Source organism: Thermobia domestica, chromosome 2, assembly GCF_964235325.1.
Source record: "Thermobia domestica chromosome 2, izTheDome1.hap1.1, whole genome shotgun sequence".
NCBI classification, from domain to species: Eukaryota; Metazoa; Arthropoda; class Insecta; order Zygentoma; family Lepismatidae; genus Thermobia; species Thermobia domestica.
The window spans coordinates 340,121,814-340,141,526 of record NC_137455.1 but is presented as its reverse complement, the minus strand read 5'-3'; the positions used below and the strand labels follow the sequence as shown (position 1 = coordinate 340,141,526).

Sequence of the window (19,713 nt, the reverse complement as noted above, 5' to 3'; positions counted from 1 at the left end):
GGTATGCTGCAAATGCATCGGCTTTATCCTTGTCATTTTGTAGTGGAGTGTCGTTATCTATTAACGGGTATGAAGTATGGGTGGTTTTCCCTGTAAGCTGATGGAACCGCTTCCAGTATTGTGTAGGATGAGCTGTTTCAGCAAGTGAGTTATAGACTTTTACCCAGTTTCGGAGTTTATATGGTTTAAGGTAATTAGAGACTGTGCGATGCATCTGCCAATGATGCCGAAGAGCTTCTTCGTTTCTGGTATGTATATATTCTTTATAAAGATCTCTCGAACGCCGCATGAGAGGTAAGAATTTGGAAGTAACGGAGGACGGCATGGAAAGTTAGCCCTGGTAGTAGGGATGTGTTTCTCCTCGGCGTTTTTAATTGCCGTGCTGATAGCATTTAGTGTATCATACAGTGCCTCTTCGGTTGGCTAGGAGTTTCTGCCAACGCAGTAATGTCATTTCTATAGGCGACCCAGTTCGCTTTATCGAAACGAAGAATGCGTGGAACAGTAGAATTGGATCGGATATGAGCAGATTTCAGGCACGTGATTGTTAACTTAATTGGTAAATGATCACTTCCCAGATTCCCCAGAACTGTAACATTACAGCGATTATGAAGGAAGGCAGAGGTAATCACAATATCTGGGTAGTTTGTGAGATGGGTCGTGTATGCGATGGGAGTTGTTGAATGATGCCTGTCGTGTTTGTTTCAATGAAGTTAATGAACCGTTGTTTCTCTCTCGCAGTTCTACTGTGAATGTTAATATCTGCCATAATGATATAATTACGAAAGCTATTGAAGATGTGTTGGAAGAAGTTAAATGGAATATGGTGACCTGGGCGTATATAGATGGTTACAAGAGTGACATACAGTTGGCGAAAATAGGTCGTAACTATAAGATGTTCCGGAAGATGAAATGAAACGAAATGTTGTCGGATGGCAAGAGAAACAGGATAGCCAATAACAACACCGCCATTTGCACGTTGTGCTGGAACAGTGTTATCATGACGTAGAAGTTGATAATGTGGTATTTTACAGCTTTGCTTGGATGTAAGATATGTTTCATTCAATAGAAATGCGTTAGCTTTTTCTTCACGGAGAAGATGCTCAAACAAAAGTTTGTGCGTTAGTAGCGATTGGATATTAAGAAATATAAGTACAAGTTCCATAATCACGTTATACTTAGACTGCTGTTTCGAGTGGTGCAGCATGGAAATAGACAGATTGTCCTGAATATGTAGCATTTAGGTTAATATGAAAAATATTTCGGGCAGCATATTGGATTTGCTTGAGATCATGCCGATTGAACTGATGTATGCAGCTAGCTATCCAAGTGGAGTAATATAGAAATTTACTAACTTTACTTAAGTAAAACTTAATATTTTTTGTAAAAGTATGAGGAAAAAATAAGAAATTATATTTTTCTAGACAGTTATTTTCATTCAAAATAAATGCTGTATTCAAAATTTGTAAACATAGAATGCATATGTTACGAAACGGAATTTGCTAATTAATCCACAAGAGTTTGTTCTGTTTTGCCATCTATGGACAGCCAAAGTAAAGGATGAAATTCTTCCTCTAAAATGGCGTTCTTGAATAAAGAAGTTTTTGTAAAATTCCTTCCAAACAATCGACATTTGAGGAAAACTAATACCAGATTCGTAATTAGCACGTCAAAATCATTCGGTAAATGGAAAAACATTAAGATAAACAATTTCTTGTTGAGCAGTGTAATCAGTGACGCAACTAGTTTAATTTTCGCCCAGGGCAAAAACTCACCTTACCGTCCCCTCCCCTCAAACAACCAAACCAAAACTCTTCCCGACTACACCTCATGTTGGCATCACACAGCAACTCTCGTATTACATACTTTTTTCTTCAAGTAGGAAAGCTTGCTTTCAAACTTGCAGTACATAGTTTAATTTTTAGTACAATATAAAACACAAAACTAACTAGAATTTGATTGCTAGATAATCTGAGAGTATCATGCTTGACATATTCTTATAGTCTTATCATAATAATTCAAACCCTGCTCCCGCCAAATGAGCTTTGTGGTGGACAAACACCGTGTGCATGGGTTTTCTCGGGGTTCTCCCGTTTCCTCCCACTTTCTTCATTCCACCATTTCATTCATTTCTCATAATCACCGTCTCCATTAGCCTAACCGGCATAACCGTCAGACGTAAAACTCAAAGATTTCATTTTTTTTCTTATCATAATAACTGCAAATCAGAATGTTTTTCGAATTATATCTGGATGTGCATATGTGTAGAATGAATCAACAGTCTGTTGCTTTAGAATAGAATATTTAACTATGACAAACAGTCAAGCTGTTGTCTCGAGTACTATACTCGGACATTTTGCAAATCTCTTAAATCGACGTAAATCAAATGAAAACACAAAAAGCTGGCACTAAAATTTAACTTTGCGGACTCTTTTGGCTGCAAAGATTTTTACAATTTGATCTCAAATTATAGCTTTGAAGCTAACGTATTCTTTACGGATATAATCCCAAGGTTAGTTAGTCGTTGTTGTTCTGTTAAGTTTCTGAGGTATTTTTTTTAAATGATCTTTAGTGTGCTAAGACTGTTTTTCTTGCCTTATAGTGAAAATAAAGATTTGCCCAGTTTTACGTCCATCAATCCAGCGCTCGGGGCACAAGCCCCGTTTGCCCTCCCCTTAGTGCATCACTGATGATAATAATAATACTTTAGTTGCTTACAATTTAAGTTTAAAATCAATCACTTCCTAATGACTGGTGTAAGTACATCAATCAGAGATTCACAGCAATGGAAAACAAAGATTCGGATAGGAAAATACAATTAACATGGTGATGATACTGTACCACGTAGCCGGAGTAGAGGGCAATTGTCCCGTGGACTTTCGAATGGTGTTCAGTTCTTGGAAGTATATGTCAAGATATGCAAAACTTGCTTGCATACATTCTATAGTACTTAATATATTTATATCAATACTAAAGCTTATTTACTGTACTTATTAACGATTTGTGCGTCAATAACTGTCTTTAAATGGTTATTGTGTATACGTGGAAATCACATTGTGTTTTCGCAACTGCGCTTCTATATCGGCCGTTTGCCCCCGTTTGTAACAAAAAAATCCTGTGGGTGTCTCAGCGCGGATAATGTGTTAACAAAACCCTAGATTACGATTTCTATGTTTCCTGTCTGCCTATGCTATTTACTCTCTTCAATCAACGTAGGTTTCTTACCTGCTCCTTTCCCTTTCCATATGATTTATTGTGAAAAGGAGTATAACCTGTGACATCACAAAATATTCACTTGGAAATAACTATACTAAATGAATATCGAGATAATATATGATGCATCTTTCAAGATAATGTAGTGATCACCCTAAGTGAAAGAAAATTCAAGACCATTGCTATAAAGAGTCTTCCAAAGCTACGGTAGTTACGTACCATGTCTTCCTCTTCCTATCCATGATACAGTGTTCGCTAGATCACCCAAAACTATTTGATACATTCTATCAGAAGGATATCTAACGTCCGAAAGACCTATATGTGCTCCTTCACTCACTTTTACTTCGAACACAATACCATCTCGATTCCTTGGAGCTGGCATAAAATCATATTTGAAATTCTCTGAAGTTGATATCACCAAATGCTCTGGAAAGAAAGGTAATAAATTATTTTATTGTATTTTAATGTATATCTATTATTAAAACTATACAAAATTACTAAGCCATATAATTTAATATTTGTCAACATTTAGCACGTTCACACTGCAATGATTCACTGTTCTGCTGAATTATCTATTATTTTATTTACTGGTGATTTATTATTGTTTAGTCCAAAGGACTTAATGGTTCACCTGTGATTCACATATTTTTTTCTAAGCGACCACATGAGTCACAGTAAGCCATCTTTGTTATTCTCGCAGGAGTCGCGTGATTCACTGAAAGATGATCTTATTCTGCCTATGGGGTCATGACTCTGAGTGTACTTGTCATTTGCTTTCTAGCAGACCTTTAAAAGCATAAATTACAAAATATTAACACAGCCTATACATATGAGGTTAGAAACAAGTATTAAGCACGTTAACAGTCATATGACCAACAGATAAATAATCAATATTTCGCCTGTTGATAAATGATCATTATATTGACCAAGAGGACACATGCTTCACCGGTGAGTCATTTTTGGTTTGTTCAAATGGTCATATCACCCACCGGTAAGCCATATTTGTCCAAGCAGCCACACAATTCACCGGTAGGTCACTTTCTCTACCCAAAATTGCTATGGACCAAGTTAAATCTATTTACAAGATACAACCTGCTAGTTAACCATATCTGTTGCTATATATATAGCCTAACATAATGGTAAGAGTCATTTCTAGTAAAATTGAGTTATAGATGTGGAATGAATTGAGAATCAACCATAGAACAGTATGTAGGTAGCCTAATTTCTGAAATGTACCAGCAGATGGCAGGGAAACGTTGTTTGTTATGTGTCATTACATTCAAACGCATGGGAAGTTGAACCTTCCTTTCCAGATTACTCGAAAGTTAGAGGATGGCACGGTGGGTCAGTGGTAGAGCAATTATCTCTGTTGCGTGCGCTTACCCCTGGTTCGATCCCCGATCAATTAAGTTTATAGTTGACAACATCATGTGTGTGAGTTTCCTTGGAGTACTCCCGTTTCCTCCCACTTTCTCATTCCACCAATTTTTCAATCATCATTCACTTGCTTTAGTCATCGTCTTCCTTAGCTGAAAGAGCATGGGACGTTAAACTGAAAGATTTCATTTGATTTTTCGAAAGTTAGAAAATGTGATATATCCCACGTAAATAAATAATTAACAATTTTTCGACCCCGCATAAATAAATAATTAACTATTTTTCGACCACGTGTAAATAAATAATTAACAATTTTGCGACCCCTCGTAAATAAATATTTTTTCGACTCCGCGTAAATAAATAATTAACAATTTTTCGACCCCATGTAAATAAATAATTAACAATTTTTCGACCCCTTGTAAATAAATAAATAATTAACAATTTTTGGACCCCTCGTAAATAAATAAACAATTAACAATTTTTCGACCAAGCGTAAATAAATAATTAACAATTTTTCGACCCCGCGTAAATAAATAATTAACAATTTTTCGACCCCGTGTAAATAAATAATTAACAATTTTTCGACCCCTCGTAAATAAATATTTTTTCCAACTCCGCGTAAATAAATAATTAACAATTTTTTGAACTCCCGTAAATAAATAATTAACAATTCTTCGACCCCGCGTAGATAAATAATTAACAATTTTTCGTCCAGGAAGATGAAAAGACTGGCAATTATTATTGATAACAGGACATACTTTTTTTTTAGCGCCAGAAAAGTTCGTTTTTGTCAATTATCTCGAAAACTACACAAAAGAATTTGTCCTAACATATTATTTATTTCTCTCGGTATAATCTATCAACTTGTATGTCTTATTTTTAGACAAAATGTTTGTTAAATAAAAATAAAAATTTAATATTTAATGATTATTTAGGCTATAACTTGTTATCTTAAAAAATAATGATTATACTAATCAGGTAAATATACGTATATTTTTTTTAAAAATTTAGTCAATTACATTTTTCGAGAGTTAATTTTTAATTGACAATACTTTAAACAAATTGAACGATTTATTTTTCTCCCAGAAGCGATATTAAGTGTATAATTTTGAGTTTATGATGTTTTAATTTTAATTTTACTTCTATTAATTATCATATTTATTTAAAACAATAATTTTTCATAGTAGTAGACTAATTTTCTCGTGCCTTTATTTTTATACATTAAGAATCCACATTTAGTTTTTGCAACTCAAGGGAAATCTCATTACATACTATGTTGAACCACAGACAAAGGATATACAGACCGCAAACTCCGCGGCAAACTGGAAATTTCGGGAACAGTAGCGCCGCTGCACCAACGACGACGGAACTAATCAGTCGATCTCACGCCACCTTCGAGGCTTTGTCTCACTGGGCGCGGGTTAGGATACTAGCACGTGGTGGAAGAGTGGCTGCGAGCACAGACAAAGGATATCCTTTGTCTGTGCACACACTCGCAGCCACAGGAGGAATTTCTATATTTTTATTTAAAACTATTACTCTTTGGCTCCTTTACTTGCATTTGGGGAACAGCTTTTTATGTTGACGTATTTTGCAGAACTTGGGCATTTTCAGTGAACTCGAAAAAAAGGGAAAAAAGAAAAATCTGATTTATACACACACACACACACACACACACATATATATATATATATATATATATATATATATATATATATAAAGCTGGAAAGGAATGTCAAATCCAGAGGCAGTACAAGAAAAGCTGAACACAAGCTAGCTAATCATTCTGCACTGCGTCTAACACTTGTGATTCAAAGCAGACGAAAACAGTCCCCTGGTTACTATGACAACCCATGACGTCACGTTCACAGACCGATGGCAGCGCCATCTCACCCGGGACGACACATCGTTCCACCCACCCGAGCGCTGATTGGCTCTTTCGCTGTGCAGACGATAAAAACTGATTTCCATTGCACATATTGGAAGTTTGCGGTCTGTATATCCTTTGTCTGTGTGTTGAACCTTCCAACATAATGGTGATTTTAATCGTTACGTACTATTCCTGACTAATTTTTAATTTATGTCCCAGTATGGCAGTAACTCTTGCGGCCAAAGCTGGTGAGAGAGAAAAATAATATGCTTTCAATGTTCTCTGAAGAGCCCGTCCTAGATCCCCCCTTTTCTGTTATTATTGTAAATAAAAGTGTCCACCTTTCCATCGTCCATTATATTGAGCCCCTAAGTTTTCTACTCTCCGTACAGAAATTAGTAATACCTGACATCTCTTGGGGTAGCTATCATATAACTTGGTACTCTTGTATAAATCAAAAACCCTTATTTTATTTTTTTATTTATTGCTAACCAAAGACCAGCTTTCTTGCGATGGTTTCACCCTCTTTGAACGGTGAGAATTTTAAAACACGTTTGGCTTTAAAATATGATAGGTACATTAAATTCTAATGCTCATAGGATTAATTAAATGCTTACTGTTTAAAGACTTCATTCCTAACAAACAAAAAAGTCAATGGGTTTTATAAGGTTATATTTTATTATTTGCCCCAAATTTGTAGATATGAGATGATTTTAGAAAAATTATTGAATAGGCATTTTGGCAGTAAAGGAGATGAGCAGAATTTTTTTAGTTGATGGGAATCTGGTTTAGGCTAAATGTTTCGAGTAACTTTCGCTCTCTAAAATTTCAATGGCGCACAGTAGGCCTATGTCATGTTTTTCCATATTGGACACCCTTGCTATCAGTAGACATGTCAAATAATTATATATACAAGTTGTCCCAGGAGGAAATCGCGTCCCTTTGAGAAGTGATAAGGAAGGCTATTCTAAGCAGAAAAGTTCCCATGACTGGGTCCTATTCTCAACAGTTTGTAAGCTACAGGTTGTTAAATTTGTTGACTTTATGTTATTATGTTTATTGCTTATTCTCGCATTTCCAACTATATGCAACATATGGCAGTTGTATTTTTTGAAGGGAAGTTATTGAGTGAACTTTTCGACAAAAGTGTTGCCATCCAATCCACTTAAATAATCTTGAAATGGAAAAATCTTTAGTCACACCAATGAACCCAATCCCCACCTCGATATTTTCATGATACAAAACTTCAGAATTTTTTTTTTATCTATTAAGTCTTATTATTTTTATCTTAATTTATAACGACGTATCAAGATAAACGATCCATCTTGTACGAATCAAATTCAGGTTGCCCAATTACTATGCGTGCTCATCCCCAAATGACGTCCCTGTTTAACACAGATGCCTTTAATATAAATTTTCACACTATTATTAGCTTTCAATAGAAAAAAAAAATCCAAAGATGAAATATATTGGCAGCGGTAGATCTAATAGTGCTGAACAATATAATTTGGGTGAGTATAAATATTCACGCGTACGTACCGGGAAAACTGAAAAAATGATGTCGTACAAATTGATGTCGTATAATAATTGCGGCACCAATCAAGTTAAGAGCGTGCCTTACAAAAAAAAAAAAAAAAAAAAAAAAAAAAAAAGTACAAAATTTTCCATTTTTGGTTTGCTTATTTATTCATAAGTGAAAGGAGATATTGAAATGCAACTTACCACAATCGTAGATAATGTTATTCTACAACAGAAAATATGAACCTGAAGAATTTTCAATGTTGCCATCGATACAAATTACAGTGTTGCCAGAATTACAATTCCCCTAAAAATCTAAGTTAAGACTGCAACTAGGGGAACGAACTCCACTGCTTTTGATTATGTATAATGTTGTTTTGGTTTGCTGTGAACTACTTTTTAAATAAGAGCTGTATTGAGTTTGTAATAAACAAAATAGTTTTAACACAGAGTTATTAAAATTAAATAATAATGTTATTTAAAAAGTAGTTCTCAATGAACCAAAACAACACGATATGTAATCAAATGCAGTTGAGTTCTTTCCTCTAGTGGCTGTTTTAACTTAGATTTTAGGGGAATTGTTATTCTGACCATATTGTAATTTCTATGGATGGCAACACTGAAAATTCTTCAGGGCCATATTTTCTGTTGAAGAATTACATTATCTATGATTGTGGTAAGTTGCATTTTATTATCTCCTCTCACTTACCAATAAGCAAGCAAAAGACAAATGGTAAATTTTGTAAATTTTTAGTAAGGCAGGCTCTTAAGCTGATACTGAAGTATACGTAAATTAAGCTTATCAGTCTGACATTAGCAAAGCAACAATTCCTGGTATATTTATAATGAGATATTGTCAATAATTACGAATTAATCTTAAACTTTAAATTTTTCTTTGACTAAAATATTGTCCAAACTTGAGACACATAAAGAATACAACTTTTGAAATGTCCACTATTTCGTTTCTGGTAAGTTGACAGCACTGAACGTTACACGATTTTCATCTGTTGCCTTTGTGGTTAATAGTCACGGAGTTCTGAATAGAACATGATCATCGTCTGTTTTTTTGTACTGCTATGAACGGAACGCTAACCAAACAGAACGGAACGGAACGCTTTGTAGTAAGTTTTTACTGTGATAACACGCTGTTGCGCCGTAAAGCGTTCCATTCTTCCCCGTAAAGAAATCAGATGACGATCATGTGCTATTCAAGCGCTGCGTGACTACTAACCACAGAGGCAACAGATAAAAATCGTGTAACGTTCAGTGCTGCCAACTTACCAGAAACGAAATAGCGGGTATTTCAAAAGTTGCATTCTTTATGAAACACCCTTTTTATTAATGGATAGATCACATCAAGGTAAATAAAATAAGATGCTTGATGATGAATTTTAGTGTAGTAAGCTTGAGCAAAATCGACAAAAGCGAATGGTTATTCCACTGAAAATAATAATGTTCGTTCCCATTAATTTTTACATTTCTTTATTCTACCGGAACAAATTGTTTATTTATTTATCGGCTAATGTGTAAACAAAAATGCACTAGTTAGTACAATATGGACCTGTTTAAATTTTCCTAACAGTTACACAGTCTAAGCATCAACGCACACACTTCCAACAGTAACACCCTATTTCTTGTAAAGACTTATTGTTATTTTAATACCAATGACAATCTTAAATTTACAAATAATTGTAATTTAACTGTTACTTCTTGGCAAAACATTGCTAGTGGCTCATTCTGCTTTTATAACAGCCTCGCCTAAAGTGTGAGGCCTAACTCTCTATTTAAAAGGTTCATCGAAATTCTAGCTGCACTGTTGTTTCTTTTATCCTGCTTCATTTCTGCATTTATCATTGAAGAAACTGAACAGTGTCAGATGTTATATAACAATGTAAAAACAACCACACTCCTCACTATTAAGGATGTCATTAGGGGGCTATGGTATCGCCCCTCTAAGTTTTCTGTATGAACATTTCAAGCACTGTATACTAGTAAAGAAAGTGAAATGCTACTTATATTGGTCGGGAGTCTACCATTGCAAACAAAACCTGAAGTACCTCTACTAGTTTTTTTAAAAAATATTCTCAAATTTCACAGAATAGCTTTATTAGCGCGAATACTATACTGAAAAATGTTTGTAAACATTAACAAGTGATCCACAGATGTCTGTAGTGATTTGAGGTGGCTTTTTTGTGGTAACGAACACACTACTTAATCCTTTGAGTGAGAGAAGCTACAAATATTAAAAACAAAAGAAACAATAATGCTGTATAATTTATTATTATGTGCTATTGTTGGAATTTAATTTTCTATCTGAGAGTTTATTCGCTCAAAGTGAAAACGAATACATTTTTAAAGTTTAATTTGAATCAAAAATTTAGTAACAATTAAAAAAAATATTTACCAAACAAATGCAGATCTATATCGATAATGACCTGCTCACATAGACCACAAATTTAGCCCCAGACTATCATATCGTTCTATGGTGCCTCCAAATTGACGTTAATATTATTTACTAAACACGTGTAATTAAACCCTGTCTCTCATCTCTACAGTAACCATCCATTATTATTAAACATCACTGGCCACAGAGAAGGCGTAACCTTCTGCGGCCCGCCCATCACAAGATGGGAATAAAAGACAGTTTAAAAAAATAGTAACAATTATATAAAGTCCTGATATGTCGACGAAATCATTGTCATGTTAGCCAATCGAGGATGAGGAAGGAATCAATTATAGAAAAGTAATGAAAGCACCTCTCCAGTGATTGAAGAGAAAAGCATCCAAGAAGAACTTTTACGCAGCCAAGAACTAGAGTATGTTGAAAGAATGTAACTTACGTTAATAATTAGATAAAAATCTCAAATAAATTATTTGTTCCTAAAAATAGGTATTTTCGTCTTTATCATGTTTGCCCATCTGACGATTACTGGGTATTCGGGTAGAGCAATCCGTCCTTTGTTTATACTAAAATAATTCCGGGAGAGATCTTATCACTACTGATCCAGTCAGGGAGGGCTCAGAAATTCAACCGTCATCTCTCCTACATTCAAAGATAAGACTGTACATTCATATTTACTGAACTATTTTCTGAGTGATTTAAAGTAAGTTTATTCATTATTCCACTATTACCTACCCCGAATCATAGATCCTAGTTAAGCTATATCACTGTAAATTTAACAGTGCTTTTATTTAATTTGATTTAGATAGGAAAGTGTTTTATTATTATTATTATTATTATTATTATTATTATTATTATTATTATTATTATTATTAATAATAATAATAATAATAATAATAATAATAATAATAATAATAATAATAATAATAATAATAATAATAATATATCATCTTTGAAATAAACTGGAATTGTATTGCTTTGTTTTTACTGCATCTTTTCCAAGTATTGTTATTTGTTTTAAGTCAAAATGACTTATCCATAAATTTAATGTTACTTAAATTAAATTAAATATCATTTATTAACTATTAAGTTTTAAATAACAAAATTTAATTTTCGTGAAGTACAGAGACATTTAAATAAATTTTAACAGAAAGTCAGTAAAATCAAACCATTCAAACTATAACTCATTTCAAAGAAACAAAATATGTCCTGTATTGATAATAATCATCATTATCACATATATTCTGCCATTATTGGCAGGTTATTTGCCGCAACACACAAGCTTCCATGCTCCACATTGTTCCACTGACCTCTTCGACTCTAGGTACGATTCTTCTGATTAATGGGAACCGGTCAAACCCCCCACAGCCAAAACACCCACACTCAAGAAATGTCAAAACGCCCACACAAATGGTCATAACCCCCACACAAATTGACAAATCTCCCAAACACACGAACGGTCATAACCCCCACAGCCAAAAACCCCACACTCAAGAAATATCAAAACGCCTACACGATCGGTCATAACCCCCACACAAATGGACAAATCTCCCAAATACACGAACGGCCATAACCCCCACAGCCAAAAACCCCACACTGGTAATCGGTCATAACCCCCAACGGTCATAGCTCCCACACAAATGGACAAAACAGCCACACATATCAATGGTCACAATTCCCACATAAATGAACAAAACCCACACACAAATGGACAAAACTCCCACATGCAGAAATTATCACAACTGCCACACAAATGGACAAAACCCCCACACAATCGGTCAAATCTCCCACACTCTGAAATGATCCCGGTTGTTTGTCTTGCCCTTGTACTTTTTAATAACATTTTTTATTCCACTTAAACTAATGTTGCAACTATTCTTCTTGCACTGTTTTCTAATGACAGAAACACTAAAGTGGGCGTCGTAAAGAGCCGCAACAAAGACGTGCAATCACGATATCTTCAGAGTGTGGGGGATTTGTCCGATTGTGTGGGGGTTTTGTCCATTTGTGTGGTAGTTGTGACAATTTCTGCATGTGGGAGTTTTGTCCATTTGTGTGGGGATTGTGACCGTTGCTATGTGTGGGAGATTATTCCATTTGTGTGGGGGTTATGACCGATCGTGTGGGCGTTTTGACATTTCTTGAGTGTGGGGGTTTTGGCTTTGGGGGTTTTGACCGTTCGTGCGTTTGGGGGATTTGTCCATTTGTGTGGGAGTTATGACCGATCGTGTGGGCGTTTTGACATTTCTTGAGTGTGGGGGTTTTGGCTGTGCGGGTTTTGACCTAGACCCTGATTAATGTCATCCATCAATAGTAGCTTTCTTCGCCCCCTCCCTCTCCTTCCTGCCACCATCCTCTCTAGCACATCCCTCATGATACAGTTCCTTCTTTAGTCAATGTCCCACCAGTTTCTCTTCCTTTTCTCGAAAATATTATCTAAAACTGTTATTTTTCACCCACCATTTCTAAGACCCTTTCTTTCGTTTTCGCCTCGACCTAATTCTTTCCATTTTTCTCCACACCCACATTTCGAAAGTGGATCACTAGGTGTTCTCGGAGCTATGATAAATGCTGGTTGAATAATGCGGCGTTGCCAGATAGCGTCGAGTGTTTACTGATGCCAGATAATAAAGGAGGAAATCATGGAATTCTGCTTGGATACTTACTGAAGAAATTAGTTTTGAACCCTATTGCAATTCACAGTTACGTTCCGCTTCTCTAACTGCAACGCTAGATTCCAGGAATTTTCTTATTGTTACTACCACAGTAAACGTTCAAATTTGGCAACAATGTATTATGGCGTTCTGCGCAAATTTCTTCTCAAATCTATTTCCTTAAATGTAAATTAATATTTAAATAAAATGTGAAACATAACACGAAAAACGGTCAAACAATATATCTATTTCGTGACAAGATTGTTACATTAAAATTCTTTACACATACAAATAAACATTTCTTAAAACGGAGCACTTCTAGTAAGATATACCAGCAAGTGCCATCTTGTGTTCTCATTGTAAAACGAATCAAATATTTTGTTTTATTTGTTATCTTTTTTCGTATCAGAAGACACAACCAAATGAATCAGTGTCTTGTGTTGTAGCTGAAACATAACTCTATCTTATAGTACAATATTTATAATATGTAACATTTCATTACACAGTAGTTAAGGGAATGAGCTAAAACATATACTGACTTCCGGGTGGTGATCCACCTCTCCATTTTAATTAATGCGCTAAAAAAAATTATACAATGATAGAATACCGTTAAGTTTTAAAATACTTCTCTTTCATTTATTATTCAATTTTCCAATGTATTTTGCAGGCTGTAATCACAAACTGAACACTGTGATAAATTGATTAATAATTGTAAATAATGCTTTAATATCACTATAACCCAGTACCTAAGAACTATGTATTTTTCTTTCTTCCTTACGAATTCCAACTTATAATTCAACTAGTACGGGAAGAATTAATTAACTTCCTAAGTTAATTAGAAGTAAAAATACAACTATGCGATTAACAGCTTATTTTGTTGCGTTAGTTTTCAAATACAACATAACTAACTTCATTGAACAAGAAAAGCATGCTTGTCTTCAGAATTTCTTCAGAGATGACACTAACCGCTTTGTAGAACTGAATGCACAAGAACGCACTCCTAGGCATGATTACATTTCTTAAAGAATATGGGTAGATTTTGACTTATGACTAACGTATTGGGGTATTAACGTATGAATTTTATTATGAAAAATATTACTCGATAATGTATTTCTATCTGGAGAAATGTAAGCTCTCACAATCACTAAAGCGATATTGATATTGATAACTTAATGAACAATTTCTGTTTCAATTATACAAATTCATTCTGAATTCCAGAGGGCTATCTATTTGTGTATTATGTTTGTCATTGCTATTACAATTTGTTTTGTCTCCAAACGTATTCCCTACAACCATGGGGCTAGCTCATGCCTCGTATGCCTGCAAGGTTCCCTCAACAACTTCAGATTTGATTGATGAATAGTTCGGACATTTAAGAATGGTTCGTCACGTGATGCGGTGAGTGCTCATTCTGTCCGCTATATTGAATTTTGAACAATGACGTTTTGAGAAAACTAGTGTTTTTAATTAAACAGCTCTAACATAAGTTATAATGATAATCTAGAAACGAGTTATACCTCGTTCGAATTGCAAATATCCATGCTTTAAAACTGTGTATATGATATGGGTCTTTGCCGCAGGAGGGAGGCGTTACAGTGGGAAATTCCTAAAACTTTACACAAAAAAATCCCTTTTATCTAATTTAATCGATTGGAAGCTGGCAACCGTGAGAGCAAGAAACAACATAAAATTTGCAGGAAAGTAACAACATATCTGCAACACTTCTAAAAAGTTTGTGGAAAATGGTTGATGTACAAACCGAGGGAAAAATGCGTTATAATATGAATATGTTATTTACATGCCTAGATGATCAGGTTATCGTTTAAGATTTCTGATGTTTCCTCAGTTATCTAAGAGGTCTAGCGTTAGCTTTTAATATCGCTAAAGAAACGAGCCATCCTCGTTGGAAACGCTAGTCCACAAGCTTTTTCACAGATGAGTTAGAGTGAGAAATTTTAGTAGAATTAGATCATTCCATCAAAATGACCGAATTGTTCTATTATTTTCAAAGTCTTGAGTAATATCACCATACTAGACAAATCGTTCTTTTCTTGGCCTCTTACTTACTTTCAACGTGAAAACCACAGTTGTAGGTTCAATCCCGGATGAAATTGAGATATCAGTGTTACCAATGCACTGCCTATTTTGTAAAATATTAGGAATATGATTTCGTGTTTTATATTCCTACAAGGGTCCTTGACTTTCACGTCACATTTGAGTATAGCATTTGGGACATGCGAAAAATTAACATTAGAAGTTCTTGTGTTGGTCATGCCATGACGAGATCGAAGACACTGACACAAATGTACAATAGTCTTGTATTGTGCATGAGTTACAAAGCAGTAGAGCGATAGAATCAACTCCTTGCAAAGAGAGTAATATTTCAGAGTCAAGGACAACGAGTCCCTTTGCGGTAGGACATAAGAAAGAATGTTCCCATTAGAGCAACTGTGGACAATTTTCATCACGAAGAGCACATCCCATCAGGAATAGGTGGGACGCATGACACTGCCATGATAATCTTCCAGGACAAAGTGATTCTGGGCGTGGACTCCGGTGCATCTAAAACTATGTCTGATCAAAGAATGTCTGTTGACTATGGAGATACTGACACTTCCATTCGGAGTTTACTCCATACTTTGCCGTGCCAAGAACGCATTGTTTGCAATAGGCAACAAGAGAGAGGAAACGTTCCTCCCGTTTTTTTCCTTCCGCAGGACCTGACACAAGTCAATCTAATAATAGATATAGAGAACAAGACTTTCTTTGGTTTCTCTCTTGGTTTCTCCAAACCATTACTTTCCAGATATAAGTGAAGACATTCAACAAGTACTCTCGTGGAGTGCATTCAATAGTATGATAACAGATGAAAATCAACTAAATCACCCAGACCATATTCACTTCAGTCACTCCATATCCAGCAAGTTTTGATACAATATATACTTGTATGGTAAACTTTCAAGACTGTTCAAAACAAGTAGAGGTAAAAAATGTATCCTTGTGGTGTGATCAAGGTGTGTACCGGATTACGAAAGAAATAAAACTTTTAATGACAAATGAATTTGACAATATTTCATTGCCTTCGGTGGATTTTATTTCATAAAGGAGGTCATTGTCTATGTTGGGGAATACCTGTGTGACATTCCCCATACTTATAGCAACAGAGGGTTTTGGAAGCGTAGCTTGCAAAAGCGTTTTCAATGATTTTCACTATACTATGGGAATCAGGGGACTTTCTATACTGGTAGAGGCAATTTAACGATTATGCTGGTTGATTTTCACATGCAACGAAGATGTGAGTAATCATGGACAATGTATCAGTGAGGTGCACTGAATACAAAGAACCTGCCAGATGAAAAATGAGGAATGTGTTCGTGAAGGTATGAAGAATGCATGTAAACATTCTGACCAGTTAAAAGAACATTTCCAAGTTTTTGTAGTTGATGGAGAGCAGAAAAGTCATACTTTCCTCTTCTGGAGTCAGTTTGTTCATGTATTATTTCCCATTATCCGTGACCTGCTTCGTGAAGCAAACTGAGAGATATTTGTGAGTGCTGCTTCCCGATCAGTTCCCCTTTTCTTTGCTTTTAATTAACAAATTCTTCTCGTTGGGCTTCTATATTCCTAGAAGACTGTCTAAGCTTACCATCTTCACTTCCTAATGTGTACCTCTCTTTTAAAGCTGGCTCGTTTATAGTAAAAAATATCACTCGAAAGTTTAGTTGTATACCGATGAATCAAGGATTACAGCTGAGCTATGATAGGGCAGCAAAGGAAACTGGTAGCATCATACGATTCACCCACAGGAAGGATGTTGTGGCCCAGTATAATCTCGCCAAACACGAAAAAAACTCTTATAGGGCAGGTTTTATGTACTTTCTGTGACATGAATGATGAAGACGAGTATTCCCTACATCACGAATTTTCTTCTGCCTACACCATTCGGGATGAAGACTGTATCAGACGTGTTGATTTCATCCAAACAAGAAAAAATCGTTTCAAAGTAAATTCTTGTGATCATACCACGACACTATATCATATTGCCACAAACAAAGTGATGGACTCTGATGAACAAACTTTCCTGCTGAACTGCATAAAACACGGTAAAGGAATTCAGGAAGATTTTACCCAAGAACGCATTGTTGACAAAAGCAAAACGTTGATGGATCCAATTAAGCGAAGTGTTCTACGCAAACCTGTAGTCCGAACTGAATGGTTGAATATTCAACAGGAAAGTTCAAAGGCATTACACGTCATTGACGTTGACAGAGCAAGAGGCTACAGTATTGAGACGTTACTGGCGTATGAGATCACACCTATGTCATTCTTTATGACAAAAGGAATGTTCCTAAGTAAAGCAGTTAAGTCAGACCTCATGCATGAACTACAGAAGCATCTTACTACCCCAACTCCTTGGCAGATGCCATACTGTGAGTACTGTACAGTGTTATTGTGGACTTTATGGTGCAAACTAGGAAGATTACAATTAAACGGTTGAAGCTGAAAGCATTTGGTAAGTTTGCTGATTACTTGTGGGGAAAGGTGGCCAATTGGCCTTGGTGCCAATTTCGGTACGAGCGAACCGTTTGGATGTTGTTTTTTATATTTGTACGGAAACACGAATCAAACACTCAGAACGAACGCGAAGAAGTAAGGCAAGTTCGGTAGATTATGATATTCCGTCTCCACTCACCCCATTTTCGGTTCAGATATATTACTGGGCCTCTTCTGACAATAAAGTGAAATTCCAAAAGTTTTCCATATTATGCATTTTGGAGAAAGAGGACATATCTATACAATAAGATCTGTGGTGCACATACTAGTGACAGATTCAAGTGTGTAGTGATCGGCAACAAGTCTGTGTCAGAAGATCAAAATCTTCATTCCGAACATGAGAAAGGTAACGACCGAATGCTGCTTCACATCAACCATGTTGTAGAAACGGGAATAGTTCCATGTGTAGTTGTCGTGTCACCAGATACAGATGTGTTAGTAAATGTTTTGTACCATTACAAAAATACACTGTAATCTTAGCAACTTCAGGAATTGTGGATGCTGTAGGGTACATGTCAGACAATTCCAATTCATAAACTATCAAATGAAATGAAAGAAACTTCAATCCTTATTTTGCCTGCAGTCCATGCACTAACTGGTTGCGATTCAACTAGTTAAGTTGGAAGCAAAGCAGCAACAATGAAGATTGTTTATTTGTTTGGAACTTCACGCCTTGAGAACTTTAGAACAAGAGCATAAACGAAAATTATGTGTGTGATGTACAGAAATTTCTCTTACAACCTTTGGGGTCAAACTTGAATTCATTTGACGAATTGCGATTCACACAATTTCATCAGAAAAAGTGGAAAGGAAATTTCAGAAATCTTGTTCCCCCCTCAAGTTTGATTTGCGCTTGATATAAAGCGGTCATATTTTCAGTGCTACCGGTGGATGAACGCTCTTAGACTTGTCGAACAATTAGACCCTATCGATGGTGAATACTATATTCCAGATACATCCTCTACATCTCTCTTACCTAAAGATTGAATTCAACATTGTAAATGAGAGAAGTGTGCCAAAGAAGGTTCCTGTGTATGCAGACAAGTCTCCTTAAAATGTACTTATTGTAAATGTTGCGGATCCAGAGGCTGTGTAAATCCATATTAATGCGCCAGTTGTTTCCTTGTATCTCAGTGTTACTTATCACTGTGTATAATTTTTAACAACACATTTTTACTGAATTTAGGTACTCTCTACTTCAAAGCTAGACTTCTTAAATGTTTTAGGAAAACCCGATAAATTATGTCCTGATCACCCAAGCGTGTAAATAACACATTCATGATTTTTCCCCTCTCTGTTTGTATTTTAACTATCTTTCTCAAACTCTCCAGAAGTGCTGCAGATATATTGTCACTTTCCTGCAAATTTTATGTTGTTTCTTGTTCTCATAGGGGAGGGGGGTATCTTGGCGCCAAGATGTAATCCCCTCTTTCTCAAAAACTATCAGAATACAAACAAAAAAAATTTTCGGAACAAACGATTTGTTTTCGAATGATGTATTTCAATTTTTTGTCTGTGGTACGGAAGGGGAAGGGGGCATCTTGGCGCCAAGATAGCCCCGAAAAATGTTATCCCCTTTTTCTCGAAAACTATCAGGGTACAAACAAAACTTTTTTCGTTATAAACGGTACAAACGATTTGCTTTCGAATGGTGTATTTCAATTGTTTGTGCTGTAATACGGGGGGGCTATCTTGGCGCCAAGATAGCCCCCCAGTTGACCTCTCAAGTAACCCTATAAGGAAAATGGTACAAACGAAAATATTTTGGGTACAAACGGTACAAACGTAGCACAAACGAATGACCTAGTCATTGTTTCGATTTTCTCAAGTCGGGGGGCTATCTTGCCATACGTTCATTTATAGAAGTCTTACAATAATAATAGTAATAATAACATTTAAATATAAATTATCATCCATATACGCCATATACGATAGTTACATAATAATGATAATGATCTCCGACGTTTTTTAGACTGCCCACAGATCCCGTACATGTACCGAGACATTTGGGCGCGAAGTAGAAATTTTAGGGATAAAGGACTTTTCCACGCGATTACCCTTGGGACTCATTGGGATGACTAAACGTCATTCTGGGGCATCCTACCAAGCTCTGAGATATGTTCCAC

The 19,713-nt window shown here is 35.6% G+C and overlaps 1 protein-coding gene across 1 annotated transcript in view; it reads right to left on the bottom strand.

Moving 5' to 3' along the window:
* LOC145678735 (C3 and PZP-like alpha-2-macroglobulin domain-containing protein 8) overlaps window positions 1-19,713 on the bottom strand; it is a 1,617,316-nt gene that overhangs the window by 282,007 nt on the left and 1,315,596 nt on the right. Inside the window, exon 16 of the mRNA XM_081749186.1 lies at window positions 3,433-3,639. Coding sequence (XP_081605312.1) covers window positions 3,433-3,639 — 207 coding nt within the window. The remainder of the gene's footprint in view (window positions 1-3,432; window positions 3,640-19,713) is intronic.